At 46.7% G+C, this 20,839-nt stretch overlaps 1 protein-coding gene across 2 annotated transcripts in view; it reads right to left on the reverse strand.

Moving 5' to 3' along the window:
- Positions 1-20,839, reverse strand: part of LRIG1 (leucine rich repeats and immunoglobulin like domains 1) — a 127,073-nt gene that overhangs the window by 37,620 nt on the left and 68,614 nt on the right. For both annotated transcript variants that reach the window (XM_033210377.1, XM_033210378.1), the window contains 3 exons: positions 5,709-5,846; positions 3,476-3,619; positions 1,230-1,373 (listed from right to left, as the gene is read on the reverse strand). In XM_033210377.1, coding sequence (XP_033066268.1) covers positions 1,230-1,373; positions 3,476-3,619; positions 5,709-5,846 — 426 coding nt within the window. The remainder of the gene's footprint in view (positions 1-1,229; positions 1,374-3,475; positions 3,620-5,708; positions 5,847-20,839) is intronic.

Genomic DNA, 20,839 nt, shown 5'->3' on the forward strand with positions numbered 1-20,839 from the left:
ATGCAGAGACGCCGATCAGAGTGACACAGCACAACACGTGGATGGACCTGGGCCTAGTTGGTTTCCACTGCCAAGAAAACCAGTAAAGGACATACAAGTCATGATATAATTTGCCCAGACTGGAAGGGAGAAGGGGCGGTCATAAGCAAGTTAAATCATTGACTCTAAAGCAGGAAATCGCAAGTGGATAAGTAAAGACAGTGGTGTCAGTACATTAACTTGGAAGGAACAACCAGCAAAGCTAAAAACAGAAAAACGAGAAAGAGAAAGGCTTAGAAGTGCCTGCCTCTTAGGAGAGGAACTGGAGTGAAGAGAGAATGAGGGGGAGGTGGCGGAGAAGGCTGGGGTGGGCAGTGACAGCTTTTCTTTACTATCTGATTTAACTATACAGATGAATTACTTTTGATTAAAAATAAATTTTAATGTTTAAAAATGCTTTTAACGTTTAAAAAGCCTTTTCTGTATGCTGCCCTCCTGTTTCACGTCACTGCAGGCAAGCCTGTTGTGCTGTTGTACACATCTGGCTGAAGAGACTGCTCCCTTGATAAAAGTTGAACATCTGCACCCAGTGTCTTGATTAGCTCACAAGACAGAAATAAATCTCCTAGGATGAGCTCTACATTTTTGGCCCACCTGCACCTCAAGAAAGACTGTCAAACCCAGAAGGGGAGAGAAGGAACTTCCTGTGGTGTGGGAGTGGAGAGGATGTGAGGAGGGGTCCGTTCCGCAGTCCCACATTCACCGAGGAAGCAGGGGCGGGGGCGGTGGATGCAGGCTGCGGGCAGCAGTCCTGGCAGAATGGCCCGTAACTCCATCTCCATCAACCAACTGATCTGAGTCAATCCACTGAAACTTCCCCCAAGTGGATTTCAGTGGATTTTCTGATCTGCTAGGAAAATACCCTCAGATTTGGCCCTGTCCCAAGACACTGAGTTGGGCCCAGGTGAAGATGCAAAGGGAAGGGGGCTGGGTCCAGCTGAAATCTTGAAGAATCCTTCAGGAGAAAGGGACTGGGCACTGGTGCCCCACTCCACGCCCAGTGCACAGGTGAACGCTGGTGTGGGCATGCACGTGCGCACACACACACAGACCACAACACACAGTAATGCTGGTGTGGGCGCGCATATGCGCGCTCGCGCGCGCGCGCGCACACACACACACACACACACACACACACCCCACCCCACACAGCAATCCTTAGCAATGCCAGGACCCCGGTCCACACTTACAGCACGTGCATCTTGGACAGTCCCCAGAAGGCCCCGTCCGTCAGTTTGCTGATGTTGTTTCGCTGAAGCTTCAGCACCTCCAAGCTGTTGAGCCCTTGGAAGGTGAGGCCCTCTATCAGCCGAATCCGATTCCGATTGAGGTCCCTAAAGAGATGAAGCCAGCAGGGTCAGAGTGTCCTATGTGCATATGCCACCCACAACCATTCCCAGGCAGTCCTGGCTAAGTTTCCAAGCCAGAGGAGAAATCCCAGCGCAGGGATCCCTGGGAAGCCAGGACGTGTAGGGGAGCCCACCATGTGTCTCGGCTGCCACGCAGGCACTGATGCCGCCACCTGACCACAGCTAGTGCAGGAAAGAGGGGTGAGTGAGGCCCAGCTCTCCACAGTCAGCTCCGAGGGTAGGCCCGTAGCTGCACGGAAGCGAACGCGTGTGTGCTCACGTCTTCTCCCCTAGTAGCACCAGTGCCATTTGTGACTCTGCAGTGAGGACGTGGGTATGACTCAAGGGGTGAATGTCTTACGTGAGGTATCTCTGAGCTCAGCAACAGAAATCCACACCACATGCCTCAACCCAGGAAAAACCAAACCACTAGGTATCAAATGGCAACAACACTTTCCACTGCAGGCATTTCATAGCATCTCCACTATAGAGAGAAGTGACTGCACATGGGGGCGGGGGGAGATGGGGGAGAGACACCCCACAAGTCATATACACTTGGCTTCTAGCCCCAGTATGACAAAGCCTCAGTCCACCAAAAGATGTCAGGAATCTGGGTGGGCCAGATCCATTAGCAGCCCTGCGGGAAGGGGAGACAGAGCAGCCAGAAAGCCCTTGGTTTTCCCCAAATATTTCTGCAGTGTCTCATGATGCTGCTTCACACAAACCTCCTCAGGATTCACTGAGACCTTCTCCACAGACTGAAAAGGGCAAAGTCTAGGACTCCCCACCAAGGGGAGGTAAAACCCAGGCAGGTTGAGAGCCAGGCACACTCCATCTTGCCGCCAACCTGGCCCTCGACAATTACTTTGTTTTGTTGAAACAAAATTTCCAAAACTGTCTTATTTTCCTGAAACACACTCTTCTGCTAAACAGAGGGTACAGAGAAAAAAAAAGGGAAAAAGTCCTTTGTCAGGCTCTGGTTAACAGAGCGTTTCTTGAATCTAAAACTCTGCCTTCTAGAAGGGTACTCAGCCTTCCATCAGTAAACTAAACAATTAAATTGTTCAAAAAAATAATAAATCGGCTGGGTATGGTGGCTCACGCCTGTAATCCCAGCACTTTGGGAGGCCAAGGCAGGCGGATCACGAGGTCAGAAGATCAAGACCATCCTGGCTAACACGGTGAAACCCCATCTCTACCAAAAATACAAAAAAACTAGCCGGGCGTGGTGGCGGACGCCTGTAGTCCCAGCTACTTGGGAGACTGAGGCAGGAGTATGGGAGGCGGAGCTTGCAGTGAGCTGGGATCACGCCATTGCACTCCAGCCTGGGGGACAGAATGAGACTCTGTATCAAAATGGAAGGAAGGAAGGAAGGAAGGAAGGAAGGAGGGAGGGAGGGAGGGAGGGAGGGAGGGAGGGAGGGAGGGAGAAAGGAAGAAAGGAAGGAAGGAGAAAGGAAGAAAGAAAGAAGAAAGAAAGAAAGAAGAAGGAAGGGAAGGGAAGGGAAGGAAGGGAAGGGGAGGGAAGGGGAAGGGGAAGGGGAAGGGAAGGGGAAGGGAAGGGGAGGGGAAGGGGAAGGGGAAGGGGAAGGGGAGAATAAAATCAACTACCTTGTTAGATTTAGACAGATGAAAACAAAGGCCTGTCTTTTGCTTACTAACTCTGGCTACGCTAACATCCTCTCAAACTGTTCCAGAAGTGTAGGATACCACCATGTCAAAGGTACAGATTTTATGGGTATCTTTTAAAAATACAGAAAAACATCTAAGATAAATAAGAACCCAAACCCACGCAGCCTCAGCATTAGCCAGCATCAGCTAGGCAGCAGGATTCCTGATTCCATTTTGGAAAACACGAGGGAAGACAAGCAAACTCAGTGGATCTCTTTCTCAGCAAGCTGAGGCAGCCACAGCACCAGACCCAGCTCTGAATTTGCTTTTATGAGGTGCTGCCATTAATGGTAATTTACGGAGAGCTTTACCAAAGGGAGCAAGGAAAGGGTGGCGTTTGGTACGAGGTCCTTGGGGAAATTTGGCCTCCATAAAGTTTGGCTAGCCTTCATTAAAATGTAGTTTTCTGTACTCACAGTTGTGTCAGCCTGGGTAGCTTGAATGCTCTTACAGGAAGCTGGGTGATCCTGTTTTTGCTCAGGCGAAGAGTTAGCAGCGACCGTGACAGACCATCAAATGCCCCCAACTCCAGGGTGCCAATCCGATTGCCCGCCAGGTTGCTGGAATGATTCAGAAAAGAAAATGTGGTGGTTGGTCAAAGGCCTTCCTCATTTCATTAGAGACACCAGATCACTCTGGGTCTGAGTTGGGAAGATAAGTTAAGACACCAGCGGGACAGGTTTCCAATAAGATGATTATCAGCCACAGGCTCTGGATGGGGAGCTACAGCGATGCAGGTGTTAGGACTGTGCACCTAAGCCCTGAGGGCAAGGCTGGTTTAGCTGAAAACGCACTGTCCTTGAAGCTGCTGGGCCACCCCAAGAGGGTGGGAGTGAAATTCAAACACCTCCATGTCCACTGACACACCAGCCCTGTGTCAGGAGCCACCTGCAGGACTCTTCTCACTACCCAGTGCCCAAGGTTGATGTGAAAAGTCCTAGAAAGCAGAAAATCAATCGAAAGGCAAGGTCAGTGTCGATTTAATAATTTAGGGAAATAGCCTTTAATTTTGAAATGGGTCTTGCTATATAAATTACATAACACACTATAAACACAAACTAATTCATTTCTGTAATTTTAAATGCCTCAAACAAACACTCTAGCGCAGAGACCTGTGCAGAATCCCTTCAGAAAACAAGCAATACATCATGGTACCTACACTTACAGCGTGATTAAGTCAGGGCACCTCCTGTGACAATACAGAAAGGCAGACACTGCTTCTCAAAAGGCATAGAAGTCTGCAGCTCAGATCTGTGCATCTTGCTGTATGCAAATTATATCAAGCAATAAAAAAGAAAAGAAAGTACAAGAAGGAACAATACAGCATTCCTGCGAGAAGTGGTCTCCAACACCTCTCCTCTGCCTTCCCCAAACAAATGCTGCTTCTTCTGGCCTAAGTGAAAAGGAGAAAGACCAGAGAAGGTTTTCTACCACAGAGGGTGGAAGGGAGCAAGGCACTTTTTGTCTCTCCAGCAGGCAGTGGCCTAGCACAGGGCACAGAAGGATTCTTTGCAAATAAGCCTGAACTGTTTGTTCTCAACACCCCAGATTAAAGAACAGCCTGTGTGATGAAGATATTATCACCCGATAGCTGCCAAAATAGAAAGTCCCTCCCGCTTTCGCGCAGGGAGAGGTCAGGGCAACTTACTGTAGCAGTTATGGTTTCTTTGTCCCAAGCAAAGTGATGTCGCATGGACATCTTTTGAGGGCTCACACTGGAGGCTTCACAAAAGCCAACGCCTCCTGTTCCCAACTCTGGCACCCTGATGCAGGCTAAGAAAGAAATCACTCCTCTCCTTGCAGTCTTTACTTGGAAAATCCATGTGCCAAATCTCACCCTCCCTGAAAAGATGGGTCACAATGACCCCTAAACTAGCTTTGCAAATGATTTCCAAAGTTAATTCTGGAACAGTAATGATACAGGGAATAAAAACTCACCTGGAATTAGAAAACGTCTCTTTAGCCTGGGGTTGCAGCCAGAGTAACACTTTTCCTACCAACAAGTAGTTGATTAAGTAGGTTTTAACTTTTTTCCTTTTTCCTTCCTGTCTACCATCCATTGTGTGTGAGATGGGACATTAAAATGGGTAAAAGAGAAACAGACAAACCTAAAAGGTGCTAAAAACCCACAGAATAGAGTAACTTCCCTACCCCAAATAAACCCAATGACTTGTTTTACAGTGCATGACACTAGAAAGATAAGCACTGATAAGCTAAGCCTTGTCAAACAGGCTTCCAAAGTGAATCCTCTAACCATCCTCCCTGAATCTTCTCTGGAAGCATTTCTGAGAGGCAGCCAAGGAAATGGGAAAGAAAGCAGGCTTTGTGGTCAAGATCCACCTGTACCTGAGTCCTAGACTCTCATCTTGGAGCGTTGAGTCCCCTGGACAGGCTAAGTAACCTCTTCCTGCCTCTGTCCCTTGTCTGCCTATAATGTCAGGATAATGCTGCAGATCTGGACGTGCTCTATGCACAGGCCCCACCCCTGCCCTGCTCAGGGAAGGTCCGCACCATCCCCACTGACTTGGCCCAGCCATGGCTGAGAAGGGAAGGAAGCATCCCTCCTGTGTCCAGAACTGGGTGCCGGTAAAGGTGTTAGCTGCCTGGACACAGAGGGCCAGCCACAGGTAGCTGAACAAAGGCACTTACAGCTCCTTTATAGGCGGTCCATGTGGAAAGCAGGTGTTCCGCACTTCCGTGATGTTGTTCGAACTCAGATCCAACACTTCCAAGGAAAGGTAGGCCTTCAGCTGGCTCCCCTCCACGCTGCGAATCTTATTGTGCTGCCTGAAACACACCAAGGGAGGTGACTTGAGCATCTCTTTTTGCAAAGTAACTACAAGAAACTAGTATTCCTGTTCCCCCCACCACTGCAATACAACTATAATGCAGTGACACTCTTAAAAATGAGATCTCCTATTTCTTTTCCCATCGAGTTATTACCTGCTGGCCAGGTGCTAGAAGAGTATCAGATTTTTAATCTGGGACAAGTTTGTCAAAGTTCTATCCCTAGCATTCTCTCTCCAAGGGCAACACAGCAGTGACACCAAACACCACGTGAGACCAGCATGACCTGACCAGAATCCATGGATGCACTCACCATAAAGGATGTGCCGTGTGGGAGCCAGACAGCTCCAGTCCAACTCTCACCCATCACCTTCAGACCTAGTCCCGCCTCATAACTTACAAGAGCCATAGGCACCACAGCCCAGAGTTCACTTTAATCCAGTTTAACACATCATTACACACCTCACATTTTACCAACACCTACCATGTACCAGACACAGAGGATTTAAACCAAAAAAAAAAAAAAAAAAAAAAAGATTATGACAAAATCCTGACCATCTAAAATGGGAAAGAGGAGCTCACTGCTGGGTCTAATTGAAATCAAGTCCCCTGAACCTCCTGACTCTACCATTAGTATTAAGCACTGTGCCTCCGTTTTCGCATTTGGAAGATGGGGCCACAATCCATCACTTCAGGGATAGGGACGATCCAGCCTAAAACCACATACAGCATGTGGCAAATGTGAAGGTAAATGTTTAGTGGTCACTACCTCCCAAGAGAGGAAATGTTCCACCATAACTTGTGTGTGGTGTTTTTTTTGGTTTTTTTTGGTTTTTTTTTTTTTTTGAGACAGTCTCACTCTTATCGCCAGGCTGGAGTGCAGTGGCGCCATCTTGGCTCACCGCAATCTCCACCTCCCACGTTCAAGCGATTCTTCTGCCTCAGCCTGCCGGGTAGCTGGGATTACAGGCACGCACCACCACACCCAGCTAAATTTTTTTTAGTAGAGATGGGGTTTCACCATGTTGGCCAGGATGGTCTCGATCTCCTGACCTCGTGATCCACCTGCCTTGGCCTCCCAAAATGTTGGGATTACAGGCGTGAGCCACCACAGTTGGCCTGTGTGCACTTTTAATCTACTTTCTGTCAAACTCACAATATAAAAAAGCAACCATTATTAGTCAAGAGAAAGACGAATGCTAGCCAAGGCTAGAGGTAGCTAACTGCCCCGTTGTGGGTTTGGCGCTGCCCAGCAGAGTCAAACCACTGCAGCCCTCACTTCAATATTAGACACTTAGGAATCTGCTGGGTGGTGGCGTTGGGCCTCTAGGTTCCAGGCACTCACACTCGAGCCAGTTCTGAGTAAACAGTGTCAGCATCTCCGGCCAATCAAAGCATTCTTGAACGCAACACAAGTAAGCCAGGCGTCGCTTACCAAGTGGCATCTCCTTTAAACAAACACTTGACCAAATCAGTTCCAACAGGCATAAACAAGGACCTCTTTCCCAGAAGCTCTGGGGCTTCTCATGGACTCCTTTGTTTTTTTTTCACGAGTCTCCCAGGCCCTGAACTCAAAAGTCCATTTCCAAGGGTGCAACTCTGCCCACGGAACCTCCCCGGCATGAAAGTACCCTTCCCTTCCTCTCCCCACTGGCCCCCAAAGCCACTTCCTTTGAATTCTTTAAGTTATTTAATAAAGATAGTCTCTTCAGTTTTCTGATTCCAAAGGAAAAAAGAAAAGAAAACCTTTATTATGTAAAGTACAGGAAGAAAAAGAACAAGAAATAAAGGCGACATAGCTGAATCTTATCCAGGAACTGTGAATACGGTATCAGGGAGCCAGGAAAAGGGTCTGCGCTGGACAGAAGGGCCAGGCGCCACCAGCCCAGAAGGGCACAAAGACGGGGTGAGGCCTTACATTGCGAAGCTGTGGGACAGCTGCAGGCCCAACATCTCTCCCACGCCAGTTTTGTCCTCTCCCTCACCTCCTCCTCTGTCTCCTCAGTCTTTGTCTGTGGTCTGGTACCTTTTGCTTCTTTCTTTCAGTCTTTTCATTCACTGAATCAAACAAAGTCCGAGCCCCACTCTGCATAAAGGATCCTGTGCAGAAGACAAGTCTCTTTCACCCCCTAGGAAAGTTCCCCACTTGGCAGAAGAGGCAGCCGTGGAGATGGGAGACAAGGGGGTATGGGAGTGAGGGCCGCAGCAGCAGGGTCTGTGAGAGGAGCAAGGGAGTGTCCAGCTCTGCCTGGCACAAGGTGCCGGGGCGAGTGTCTGAGGGTAGGAAGCTGAGGCCAGGAGGAGACAGGTTGGGGGAGGCCAGGAGCTTGGATCAGATTGCAGAGCTGGTAGGGTGGGCAGGACCACAACAGCAAATGCCTCGCAGGCCAAGCTAACAAGTTGGGAATGGATACCACAGTGGGTCAGAAGACAGATGGCGGCAATACAGAGACAGGCACAAGAGACCCTCTGATTAGGTCCTGCCCACCCTACTGGCTCCACCCTCTGATCCAAGCTGCTGGCCTCTCCCCACCTTTCTCCTCCCAACCTCAGCATCCTACCTTGAGATACCTGCCCTGGTGGGGGCTGGAGATGACAACTGGGGGCATCAATAATGATTCAAAATGTTCTAGTTTGGAAATGGAAGATAACCATGCTCATGGGCTACTGACTAGAACTTCCATCCTTGCCCACTTACAGTCTATTCCCAACCCAGCAGCCAAAGTGATCTGTTAAAAATAAGTCACTTCAGGCATCCCATGGAATAGGAGAAAACATGTGCAAATCACATCTCTGATAAGGGGCCAATATCCAAATACAAAGAACCCCTACAACTCAACAACAAAAAACAACCAACCTGATTTTTTAAATGAGCCAAGAATTGAATAGACATTGTTCCAAAGAAAACACACAAATGGCCAACAAGCACATGAGAAGATGATCAACATCACTATTCATTAGGGAAATGTAAATCACAACCACAATGAGAAGTCACCTCACACCCACTAGGATGGCTACTATTAAAACAAACAAAGAAAAAAAACAAACAGAAAATAACAAGCGTGGGTGAGGATGTGGAGAGAGTGAAACCCTGTACGCCAGTGGTAGAAATGTAAAACGGTGATGCACCTGCAGAAGAAGACAGTATGCAAATTCCTCAAAAAATTAAACAGAGGAGCACCATATGATCCCACAATTCCACTTCTGTGTATCAAAAGAACTGAAAGCAGACCTCAAAGAGACATATGTATCTTTATGTTAATAGAAGCATTACTCACCACAGCCAAAGGTGGAACAGCCGAAATGTCCATCAATGTTGTATATACATGCAATGAGATATTACTCAGCCTTAAAAAGAAAAGAAATTCTAACACATGCTACTGAATGGATGAGCATTGAGGACATGATGCCAAATGAAAGATGCCTGTCACAAAAAGACAAATGCTGTATGATTCCACTTATGTGAGGTAGCTAGAGTAGTCAGATTCATTGAAACAGAAAGTAGAATGGTGGTTTCCAGGGCCCGGGGAGACTGCAGAAGGAAGATCTGTTGTTTAATGGTGTATTAGTCCATTTTCATGCTGCTGATAAAGACATACCTGAGACTGGGCAATTTATGAAAGAAAGAGGTTTAATTGGACTCACAGTTCCACATGGCTGGGGAGGCCTCACAATCATGACAGAAGGCAAAGAGGAGCAAGTATGTCTTACATGGATGGCAGCAGGCAAAAAAAAAGAGCTTGTGCAGGAAAACTTCTGATTTTAAAACCATCAGATCTTATGAGACTCATTCACTATCATAAGAACAGCGCAGGAAAGACCTGCCCCCATAACTCAAATCACCTCCCACTGGGTCCCTCCCATGACACATAGGAATTGTGGGAGTCACAATTCAAAATGAGGTTTGGGTGGGAACACAGCCAAACCGTTTCATTCTGCCCCGGCCCCTCCCAAATCTCACATCCTCACATTTCAAAATCGATCATGCCTTCCCAACAGTCCCCCAAAGTCTTGAAACTCATTTCAGAATTAACTCAAAAGTCCACAGTCCAAAGTCTTGTCTGAGACAAGGCAAGTCCCTCTGCCTATGAACCTGTAAAATCAAAAGCAAGCTAGTTACTTCACAAATACAATGGGGGTACCAGTATTGGGTAAATATAGCCATTCCAACTGGGAGAAATTGACCAAAACAAAGGGGCTACAGGTCCCATGCAAGTCCAAAATCCAGCAGGGCAGTCATGTCTCACATCCAGATCACACTGATGCAAGACGTGGGTTCCCATGGTCTTGGGGAAGCTCCAGCCCTGTGGCTTTGCAGGGTACAGCCTCCCTCTCAGCTGCTTTCACAGGCTGGCATCGAGTGTCTGAGGCTTTTCCAGGCATCCAGTGCAAACTGTCAGTGGATCTACCATTTGGGGGTTTGGAGGACAGTGACCCTCTTCTCAAAGCTCCCCCAGGCAGTGCCCCAGTAGGGACTCTGTATGGGGGCTCCCACACTGCCCTAGAAGAGGTTCTTCATGAGGGCCCCGCCCCTGTAGCAAACTTCTACCTGGGCATCCAGGCATTCCATACATGCTCTGAAATCTAAGCAGAGGTTACCAAACCTCAATTCTTGACTTCAGCGCACCTGCAGGCTCAGCACCATATGGAAGCTGCCAAGGCTTGGGGCTTCCAGCCTCTGAAGCCATGGTCTGTACTCTATGTTGGCCCCTTTCAGCCATGGCTGGAGCAGCTGGAACACAGAGCACCATGTCCCTAGGCTGCACACAGCACAGGGACCCTGGGCCTGCCCCACAAAACTACTTTTTCCTCCTAGGCCTCCGGGTCTGTGATGGGAGAGGCTGCTGCAAACATCTCTGACATGCCCTGGAGACATATTCCCCATTGTCTTGGTGATTAACACTCAGCTCATTACTTATGCAAATTTCTGCAGCCAGTTTGAATTTCTCCTCAGAAAATGGAATTTTCTTTTCTATTGCATTGTCAGGCTGCAAATTTTCCAAACTTTTAAGTCCTGTTTCCCTTTTGAAACGAATGCCTTTAACAGCACCCAAGTCACCTCTCCATCAGATACCCTAAATCATCTCTCTCAAGTTCAAACTTCCACAAATCTCTAGGGCAGGGGCAAAATGCTGCCAATCTCTTTGCTAAAGCATAGCAAGAGTCACCTTTGCTCTAGTTCCCAACAATTCCTCATTTCCATCTGAGACCACCTCAGTCTGGACATTATTGTTCATTATCACTATCAGCATTCTTATCAAAGCCATTCAACAAGTCTCTAGGAAGCTCCAAACTTTCCCACATTTTCCTGTCTTCTTCTGAGCCCTCCAAAGTGCTCCAACCTCTGCCTGTTACCCAGTTGCAAAGTCGCCTCCACATTTTCAGGTATGTTTTCAGCAATGCCCCACTCTACTGGTACCAATTTACTGTATTAGTTCGTTTTCATGCTGCTGATAAAGACACAAAGACTGGGCAATTTACAAAAGAAAGAGATTTAATTGGACTCACAGTTCTACATGGCTACAGAGGCGTCACAGTCATGGTGGAAGGTGAGGAGGAACAAATCACATCTTACATGGATGGCAGCGGGCAAAAACAGAGTTTGTGTAGGGAAACTCCCGTTTTTAAAACCATCAGATCTCATGAGACTCATTCACTATTATGAGAACAGCACAGGAACGACCCTCCCTCATAATTCAACCAACTTACACTGGGTCCCTCCCATGACATATGGGAATTGTGGGAGCTACAATTCAAGATGAGATCTGGGTAGAGACACAGCCAAACCATACCAAATGGGTATGCGGTTTTAGTTGTGCAAGATGGTAAAAAGTTCTGGAGACTGGTCGCACAACATAAATGCATTTAACACCACTGAACTCCACATTTTAAAAAATACTTCAGATGGTAACTTTTATGTTATGTGTATTTTACCACAATTTACAATTAAAACAAGGCCAGGCACGGTGGCTCACGCCTGTAATCCCAGCACTTTGGGAGGCTGAGCTGGGCGGACCACCTGAGGTCAGGAGTTCAAGACCAACCTGACCAACATGGAGCAACCCTGTCTCTACTAAAAATAAAAAATTGGCCGGGCGTGGTGGCGCATGCCAGTAATCCCAGCTACTCAGGAGGCTGAGGCGGGAGAATTGCTTGAATCTGGGGGGCAGAGGTTGTAGTGAGCCAAGATCATGCCACTGCACTCCAGCCTGGGCAACAAGAGCAAAACTCCGTCTCAAAAAAAAAAAAATTAAAACAAAATGCGAGTCAGTTCACAGCACTCCTCTGTCTAATCTCAAATGATGATTCTTGTGTCTCCCAAGTCCTGTTCATAGCCTCCAAGGCACATGTGATCTGCTACACACGCACTTCACCTCCTACTCCTCCACTTTGCATGCTCTGCCCCACACTGGTCTGCAGACGTGTCAGGCCTCACAACCTTCACACCTGCTGTTCCCACGACCTGGAATGCTGTTCCCCAGACACTTGTCTTATGCCCTCGCTTCCTTCTGTCTTCATTGAAATGTCACCTTCTCACCAAGGCATTCCCAGGCCACCTTCTCTAAAACCACAAACCCCTTCACACTCTCACACACACACACACACCCTTTCCACACTCTTGCCTGCTTAATTTTTCTAAATAGCCCTAATTATTTATCATCTAATAGCCTCAGTGTTTGCTTATTTCTAGTTTAACACTTTCTCTTCCACCAAGATGCAGCACCACAATGGAGAAAATGTTTGCTTTGTCCACTATTACCTTTCTAGCCACTGGAACAATGCAAGGCTCCTAGTGGGTACTTAATACATATCTGTTGAATGAACCACAAAGAGCACATGTTGAATTCAAAAGGGCTGAGGTTGAACACAGATTTCAGACTCACCGGCATTTAAGCAGAAGCAAACCACGCAAGCAGATGAGTTCAATCAGGACTCAGGATTGGGAGGAGAGAAGAGTTCATCAAGTGTCCTGCAAAAGTACTGAGTCCAGGGCAGCTCCAGAGGCTGAAGAACACACATCACTTTTCTTTCTTTCTTATTTTACTTTTAAGACATGGGGGTCTTCTTATGCTGCCTAGGCTGGACTTGAACCTCTGGGCTCAAGAGATCCTCACACCTCAACCTCCCAAGTATCTGGGGCTCCGAATGTGTGCCACCAGTTGCAGCCTTGCCACCTTTTCCTCTGGGATCTGTCTCTGCTCTAGACTGTAGCCCAGGACCCTGCCTATACCTTTCCTGAATGCCACAGAGCAAGAGCCTCACTCATTAGATGTGTCTGTGCACTCTGGCAATTCCATTCAAGGTCAACGAGTTCTTCCTGCTCTGGAACGTGGCACAGCACTGTGGAACAGTATGCTTTGAGTGTCTCCCCGCCCAGGTTCAAATCCCAGCTATCCCACTCACAGGTGTGAGCCTCAGAAGAGCCCCCTCTGTAAGTGGTGTGTGAAGTTCATATACCCCATAGGCTGATATGACCTGACATGTAACAACTGCTCAATAAAATGAGTTCTTGTTTTTAGTAGTCATGTTTGTGTCATCAGAGCCAGGCTAAGGATCTAGTCTGTAGGAGGTGCTCTGGAAGAAAGAATGAATAATATTAATGACTGGTTCTTGTCTACTCTTCTGACATACTTCAATGCAAACAGGCAGCTCTGGCTCCCCTCTCAGGAACCAAGGGCTGACTCAGAGCTCTCACTCTTAACTTCAAGCATAAAAGCAGCCTGCTCCAGCTGGAGAGCGTCAAACCCAGCCACTGGGAAGACCCCACGCTTCAAAGCAAATCCCAGACTGCAACTTCTGCAGGATTCAGGGTGGCTAGAGATCTGATAGATTCCCCAGCATCTGGATGACACCCCCCACCCCTACTCCCACAGCAAGTGGAACTGAGGCCACATCCCTGACCCAAGCCCACCAAACCCCACGAACCCCACCACTCCAGACGTAGCCTGCTGGTCTAAGATACCCTCTCTAGGTCTCCCCTCCATGAAGGTTAGAGGAAGCAGCTGGCATTCAAACCCCTGCAGGGAAGCCCTCCCACCTCCTGCCTGATAGTTGATGCCATGGAAACCTGTCTGCCGCCCTCGCTCAACCAGGCATTCCACCTTCGGGAACCTATCCATGTTTTCAATGCTACATGCAAACCCAAGTGGTCATGATTTTCACTCCTTTAATATAACTAACCGCACAGCTCCCAAAAAGATCCACACCTCTATTACCTCTGAACAGCTGACCAATTAATGAACACTTATCATGTATATAGCAGATCCCGGGCAAAGCATCAATGCCTTCGTACAGCAATCTAACAAGGTAGGTACTATTATCTCTATAGGCAGTCCCTGACCACGATGGTTCGGCTTAACGATTTTCTGACTTCACAATGGTGCAAAAGCTATACACATTCAATAGAAATTGTACTTCAAGTACCCATAAAACCATTGTGTTTTCCACTCAGTATTCAATAAATTACACAAGATATTCACCACTTTATTATAAAATGGGCTTTGTGTTAGATGATTCTTCCCAACTGTGGGCTAATATGAGTGTTCTGAGCACATTTAAGGTAGACTACTCTAGGTTGTGGTATTCAGGAGGTTAGGTGTATTCAATGCATTTTTTGCTTAATGATATTTTGAACTTAGGATGGGTTTAACTGGACGTAACTCCATTGTCAGTTGAGAAGCAACTATACTTAGGCAATTGAAGAAATTGAGGCTCAGAGGTCTGCTGGAGCTTGTCCAAGGTCACACAGCTGGGAAGCAAGAGGAGCCGGGATGCAAGCCCAGGGAAGCGTGACCCCATCTAGCCCATCCAAGAGGCTCTCCTGGCAGAATTTTAAGGGCACTGGCCCAGATTGCACCCATGAACTTCCAAAGCTTGGCTAAATCTGAACGTTAGCTGGCCATTTCTTGGTCAGCTCAGACTGGTCTACGTAGCTGGCCTCAGCCAGGTGGCCCAGCTCTCACACTAGCTTCCCCTGTGTGAGGAGTCCTGTGTGAGGAGCAAATGTGCACAGGACTTCATGTGACTGAATCTCAGCAAATAAGGCAGATGACGCTCAAGTTTTTACTTTGGATGTTCTGGATGGAAAGAACAGGGCAGTTTCTTTGAGATCTTGACAGATCTGCCATCAAGGGAGGAACGAGAATCTTTATTGTTAGGGAAGGTAAGCTGCAAAGGGATCCACTTAAGTTTACAGAAAAGGGTGAGGATGGTGCAAGGCAAGAGGACAGTGTTGTGCTAGGAATCGTTCTTACTGGCCTCATGGAAGGAAGAGCACCGCCTTTCTCTGCAACCAGACAAAACCAGTGATTGTGCACTTATGGGGAGCTGGGGAAGTGTGTGGTGGCCAGGTCACGTGGCATTTGCCTCCATCCACAGTGTCAGTTTACCCCTCGGGCTGCCCTCTGGAGTGAGGAGAACTTAATACAGCAGAAGTCTATTAAACCAACACCTGTTAAAGGCTTCAAAAATAAAACCAGTCTTCAAAGACAGAAAGCAGGCAAGATAAGCTCTCCCCACTTGGCTACATTTTCAGAGCTGATGTTAAATTAGACAATGAAACAGATGGAAGCATTTGAAACCAACATTTAAAACTTTTTCTCATAAGTGATTGTTCCACTACAGTTCTGTGAAAGCCTGGTTTACAAGGTATTCCCGCTGGTGGTGGAAAAGATCTCATGTCACAGATAACAGCCAGGAAAAAAGGGCACGGACATCAAAGGCAGTTCAGACAAGGTGGGTCGAGTGGGTAATTTCTGACCCCTGAAATTATGCACCTATTTTCTACACCAGGGGTCAGCAAACTTATTCTACTTTGGGCCAGATGGTAAATTTTTAGGCTTTGTGGGTCATATTGTCTCTGTCATGACCACTCAGCTCTGCCGTTATAATGTAAAAGCAGCCAGACAATATGTAAAAGAATGAGTGTGGCTATGTTCCAATAAAACTTTATTTACAAAAACAAGCAGTGGGCCAGGATTGGGACCACTGTCTGTAGTGTGCTGACCCTGTCAACACTATGGCAACCAGTTTGTGTTTCTTGGGGGGCAGAGACCCAGACTCTAATTCTTGCTCTTATGCAATTTGGGAACCATGTATAAATCACTCTTTCTCTATCTCGTTTAACCACCTGCAAAATGAGGAGATACCTCTTAACTGCAGAGAGAGAACTTTCCCACTGTCCCCCCAGTGCCCATGTCAGACATTCCTAATCACAGTCTTTTCTGCCAGTGTCTTTTCTACCTCTTCAGAAAGTGAAATGGAACATAAGTCTCTACCACTGTTATGTTCCTCAAGAGATCAACCAGGTTCCTTACGGGAGCCAGTGAAGATAGATGGGCAAACAGGGTTACCTTACAGAAGACAGAAATCCACACTGTATATCCTTCCTCATTTTAGTTCTGCCAATTAGTCTGAAACATACTGAAGCTGGCCAACTCCCCATCCCTAAGATCTAAGAAGCTGTGCCCTTCCACTCTTCCAGACAATTACTGTGATTCACAAAGCCCACCGTCAACTACTTGAGTGTGGACTCTCACCAAAAATGGCAAATCTACCATAATTTTACTTCAAGATCGAACTTAACACGTCTTACTTAATGAATTAGCAAAATCCACATTATAGCTCTTTGCTTCGCCTGAACCTCCAGCTAGAAAGTAAGTTTCACATAATCTAGCCCTGGACTGGGGGAAAAAAAAAAATCTAACACCCCCAGCCCCCATTATCCCAACAAAGTGATCCTGGCAGAAAGAATTCATCAGACTCCACACCCTGCAGCATTCTGCCCATCATGGTGCTGCAATGGAATTCTTACCAAGGCTCTGCACCACACACTCAGTGTCACTGTCCGCACACAGCAGGCATTCAAAGTAATCAAAATGAATGAAGGCATGCACACATTCACATACGCCTTCTGAGGCTACAATGTAGCTTAACAACATATCACACCTGGAATCCACACAATGTGAGACTATCTGAGGCCCTCACATTATTGACCGAAGATGAAACTTAGTACAGGGCACACCAGCCCTGATGTCTACTTAAGGAGGTGTACTTTATGACTACAAATGCCAAAAATCATTAACCATGTCCAAAACACACGTGGAGGTGATGATTTCTCCTTTGTCAGAAGATACAGGCTAGGCACAGTGACTCAGGCCTGTAATCCCAACACTTTGGGAGACAATAGTAGAAGGACTGCTTGTGGCCAGGAGTTCGAGACCAGCCTGGGCAACACAGTGAGACCCTCATCTCTTAAAACAACAACAAAAAAAATGCAGCCTATCAGACAGGCCATATGGCCAAATGCTGACAGTTGTTTTGTTTGTAAACATTTTTATTGAAATATAAAGGATTTTTACAAAATGTAGAGAAAAATTTCAGCACCCCAGAAGCCTCCCTCCTCCTGTCTCCTGGTTGTTATTCCTCCCAAAAGAAGCCTCTAAGTTCTACCACCCCCAATTAATTCTGCCTATTTCTGTGCTGTACAGACATAAAACTGTTCTGTAAACACCATTTTTTATCTAGCTTTCACTCAACATTGTTATGAGATCCATCTGGGTTGCTGCATTAGTAGTAGTAAATTCTTTTCTATCACTGTATGATATTTCTATTGATGGAACATACAGCAATTTATTTTTTCTTTCTACTGTTGATGGACATTGAGTTATTTCCAATTCAGGCTATTGCAAAAATCACAGCTATGAACACAGACATGTCTTCTGCACGTGCTTTCTGGTGCATATCTGCATGCATTTTTGGCAGGCGTGCAAGGTCCAGGCATGGAATTGTTACTCAGGTCATTGAGCTTGCATATGTCTGGTCTTAGTAGACGCTGGTAGTTTTCTTTTAAACCACGTCCCCCAGGGTTGAAATGAATCTGAAAACCATTAGCTCCAACCGCCCTGTTTCATGCTGCTTCATTTGAACACATTCTCAGATGCCACTGCCCTCATGTGTGCCCTTTCTGACCCCTCCCCAAAAAACACATTAGTAATACAGCCTGGGGCCACCGAACATGGCCAAGCTCAATCTAATCTTGTTCAGGTGTCCAACAGAAATTTTTCAAATAAGCGAGGGCCTAATGATCACCGGGGAAAAAAAAAAGAATAATTCTAAGTCTTAAATTGGCAAGAAATAATGTTGATGCTAAAGTGCACAGCTTACGATAATGCACTTGTGCCAGAACCAATGCCCATATACAACTTGAAAATGAAGAGATATTTTTCAAGAACAAGTGAGTGCGGAAGAGTTTTCCCTAAGCCAACTTGAATAAAAGTCTCTTTTCTCAGAATGACAGTTGAGACCATTTCCCTCTAGCCTGCTTTATATCCATCTTCTTAAAAATTAAAACCAAAATCATTTGTTCTATTGCAGAAATTGATCATTTACTCAAAGAACTGCTGTCTCGTAAGAAACAGCCCAGCCTGGGTTATTTGCTGGACAGGAAATGAGAATCAGAATAAGCAGGTCTCTCTCTCTTGCTTGCTCCCTCTCTCTTCCCCTGCTGCTGGTGAATCACCAGTTCCCTGGGGAATTTTGGCAGATTCTCAGCCTGGCTGCAGATGACGTTCCGGATCTGTTTATTCAGGTGGAGATTGGATAAAAAACAAGAGCAGCCCAGTGGCAGGATAAACAGCCTCCGCCAGGCAGGGTCAATCTCTCCAAAGGCAGGACTGGGCTGTGTCAACCAACCTCCCAACCCGTTCACTTCCTTTAAGGTCACCCTCCCCTTTGGGTCTTCAACAAACAGTTTCCATTAACTCCTTGCAAAGATGACCCAACGTCCCATCCCCATGAGACTACATAACCCCAGGGACCTTGCTACAGCAGATCCCATTTGGTTCTCCCACCCATCAGCTTACACCCATCGAACTGAAAGCCCCAGATCCCTGAAATGAAGAAATCTAGGTACGATCAAGAGCCAGCCACCACTGTTCTGTGAAGTCTAGAGTGACCCAACTCATGAACGACTGACTGCAGGTCACCAGGACCCAACCCAAACTATCAGAATGTTCTGCATATAAGATGTACAAATAAACAACAGCAGCAGCAAAACTCCTAAGGAAATATTGTTGAGTAAAAGATGCATATCGGAAAAAGACTACCAATTGTATGATTCCAAATATACAACATTCTGAGAAAGGCAAAACTATGGAGACAGTAAAAATATTTAACTGCCAGAGGCTGGGGAGAGAGAGATAAACAGGTTCCGCACGGGGGAATTTTCAGGTCAGTGAAGCTATTCTGTATGACGCTATCAGAACCAAGACTGAACTCTAATGTAAACTATAAACTTTAGTTAGTAATAATGGATCGATATTGACTCATCAGTTGTAACAAATGTACCACACTAATGCAAGATGTTAATAATAGGGGAAACAGGGTGGGTGAGGGGGAGAGAGAAGGCATTGGAGGGGGTGTATGCGAACTCTCTGTACTTTCCACTCGATTTTTCTGTAAACTTACAACTGTTATAAAAGTCCATTAATTAAAAACAAAACAAAACCTCCTAAAGTATTAAGTAGTCCTGCAGTCTTGACCGGGTAGAATGTAAACTGCACACCGGCTAGGGTTTTTTCAGTCTATTGTATTGACTGCTATAGCCTTAGCCCCCAGAGTAACACTTAGAACTTAAAAGTTACTCAATCAATACTTGTTGAATAAACAAACAAATTACAACTTTAGTTCAATGCCTTACATTCACCACAACAAACCTGAACCAAGGAACATTATTCAGGAAAAAAAAAAAAAACAACCCACTCTGAAGCAGGACCAACCATCCAATTAAAAACTTTTAAAAAGAAAAAAAATTAAGATACAACATGGGAGTCAACCTTTTTGAAAAAGGTAGGGAAGCTGACAGATCTATTTAAAAGCAGATGTCCAATAGGATGGATTTTCAAATAGCATGGGATGAGGGTTACTTACGCATTTCCCACATTCAACTGAACCCCAAACACTGGCCCTCACCAACTTACCAGGCTTGCAATATTGAGACAATTATGCTTGTCCAAGGCTGGCCAACAACTTCTCCCTCACCCACTTCTACGCCACAGTTCAGCCCTGCCTAAGGTCCCTATCTGCATGCCTGCCTTGGGAGTTCCCTGTGGACAATGCTGACCCAAGGAAGCTACACAAGCCACATCTGGATCACATTCCCCAGGGAGTGATCCCCAGGATGGCTATGCCATCCTAACACGGGCAGGGGCTTCTCGGGGGCTTGAGGAGTTAGTTCCATGTCCACAAGGAGGTCAGCTGTCTTGGCATTTGGGCATGGCAAAGCAGTACCAGGTTGGGCCAAGAGATGAAAAATCAGGCCCAAGTAGGGCCAGAGATGAACAATGAGCCACTTCCACCAGAATTCCCAACCATATATAGGCACCTCTGGGTCAGAAGAGCCAAACATGTTTATCGCTTTTGCCCAGGGCCAACAGAGCCACTTGATTATCTCTCAGGGCTTTGTTTTCCCCTGAATGTGTCAATACATCCCTATTTCCTTCCCCCTTTGTTTTCCTTTCCCTGGTGACCTGCTACCCTACACCCCAGCACACTGACTGTGTTCCCTCCACTATATGGAAACCCGCCACAAGATCTCAGCCCTCAGGGAGCACAGGCCCCAGCCTGAAAGCTGGCAGAGCACAGGGCTATCAAGCTGTCTCCTGTGGAGCCACCAACGCCAGCACAACCGTGGAGCCCGGGTTCGGCACAGCTGAACTGGACCCCCCTGATTTCCCTTTGAGAATAAGGCTAAATGTACTTCATTACAATTGTCAAGGTACACGTGTCCCTGCTTGTTCAGCTCCGCCCCTCGAGGAAAGGAGGAAAGAAAACCAGGACACGGAACAAGAGACGTGGATTCACCCAGACTACAGGGGCTGAGTAACTGTTTCTGGCCAAGAAAAGAGGAAAAGGTGAGATGGCAATGATCAAGAATGAGGTGATGAGAGTGTCCCTTAAGGCCAGGGACTAATCTCAGAAATTTTAACCAAGGA

Source organism: Trachypithecus francoisi, unplaced genomic scaffold (assembly GCF_009764315.1).
Source record: "Trachypithecus francoisi isolate TF-2019V2 unplaced genomic scaffold, Tfra_2.0 Lachesis_group0, whole genome shotgun sequence".
Lineage (NCBI taxonomy): Eukaryota > Metazoa > Chordata > Mammalia > Primates > Cercopithecidae > Trachypithecus > Trachypithecus francoisi.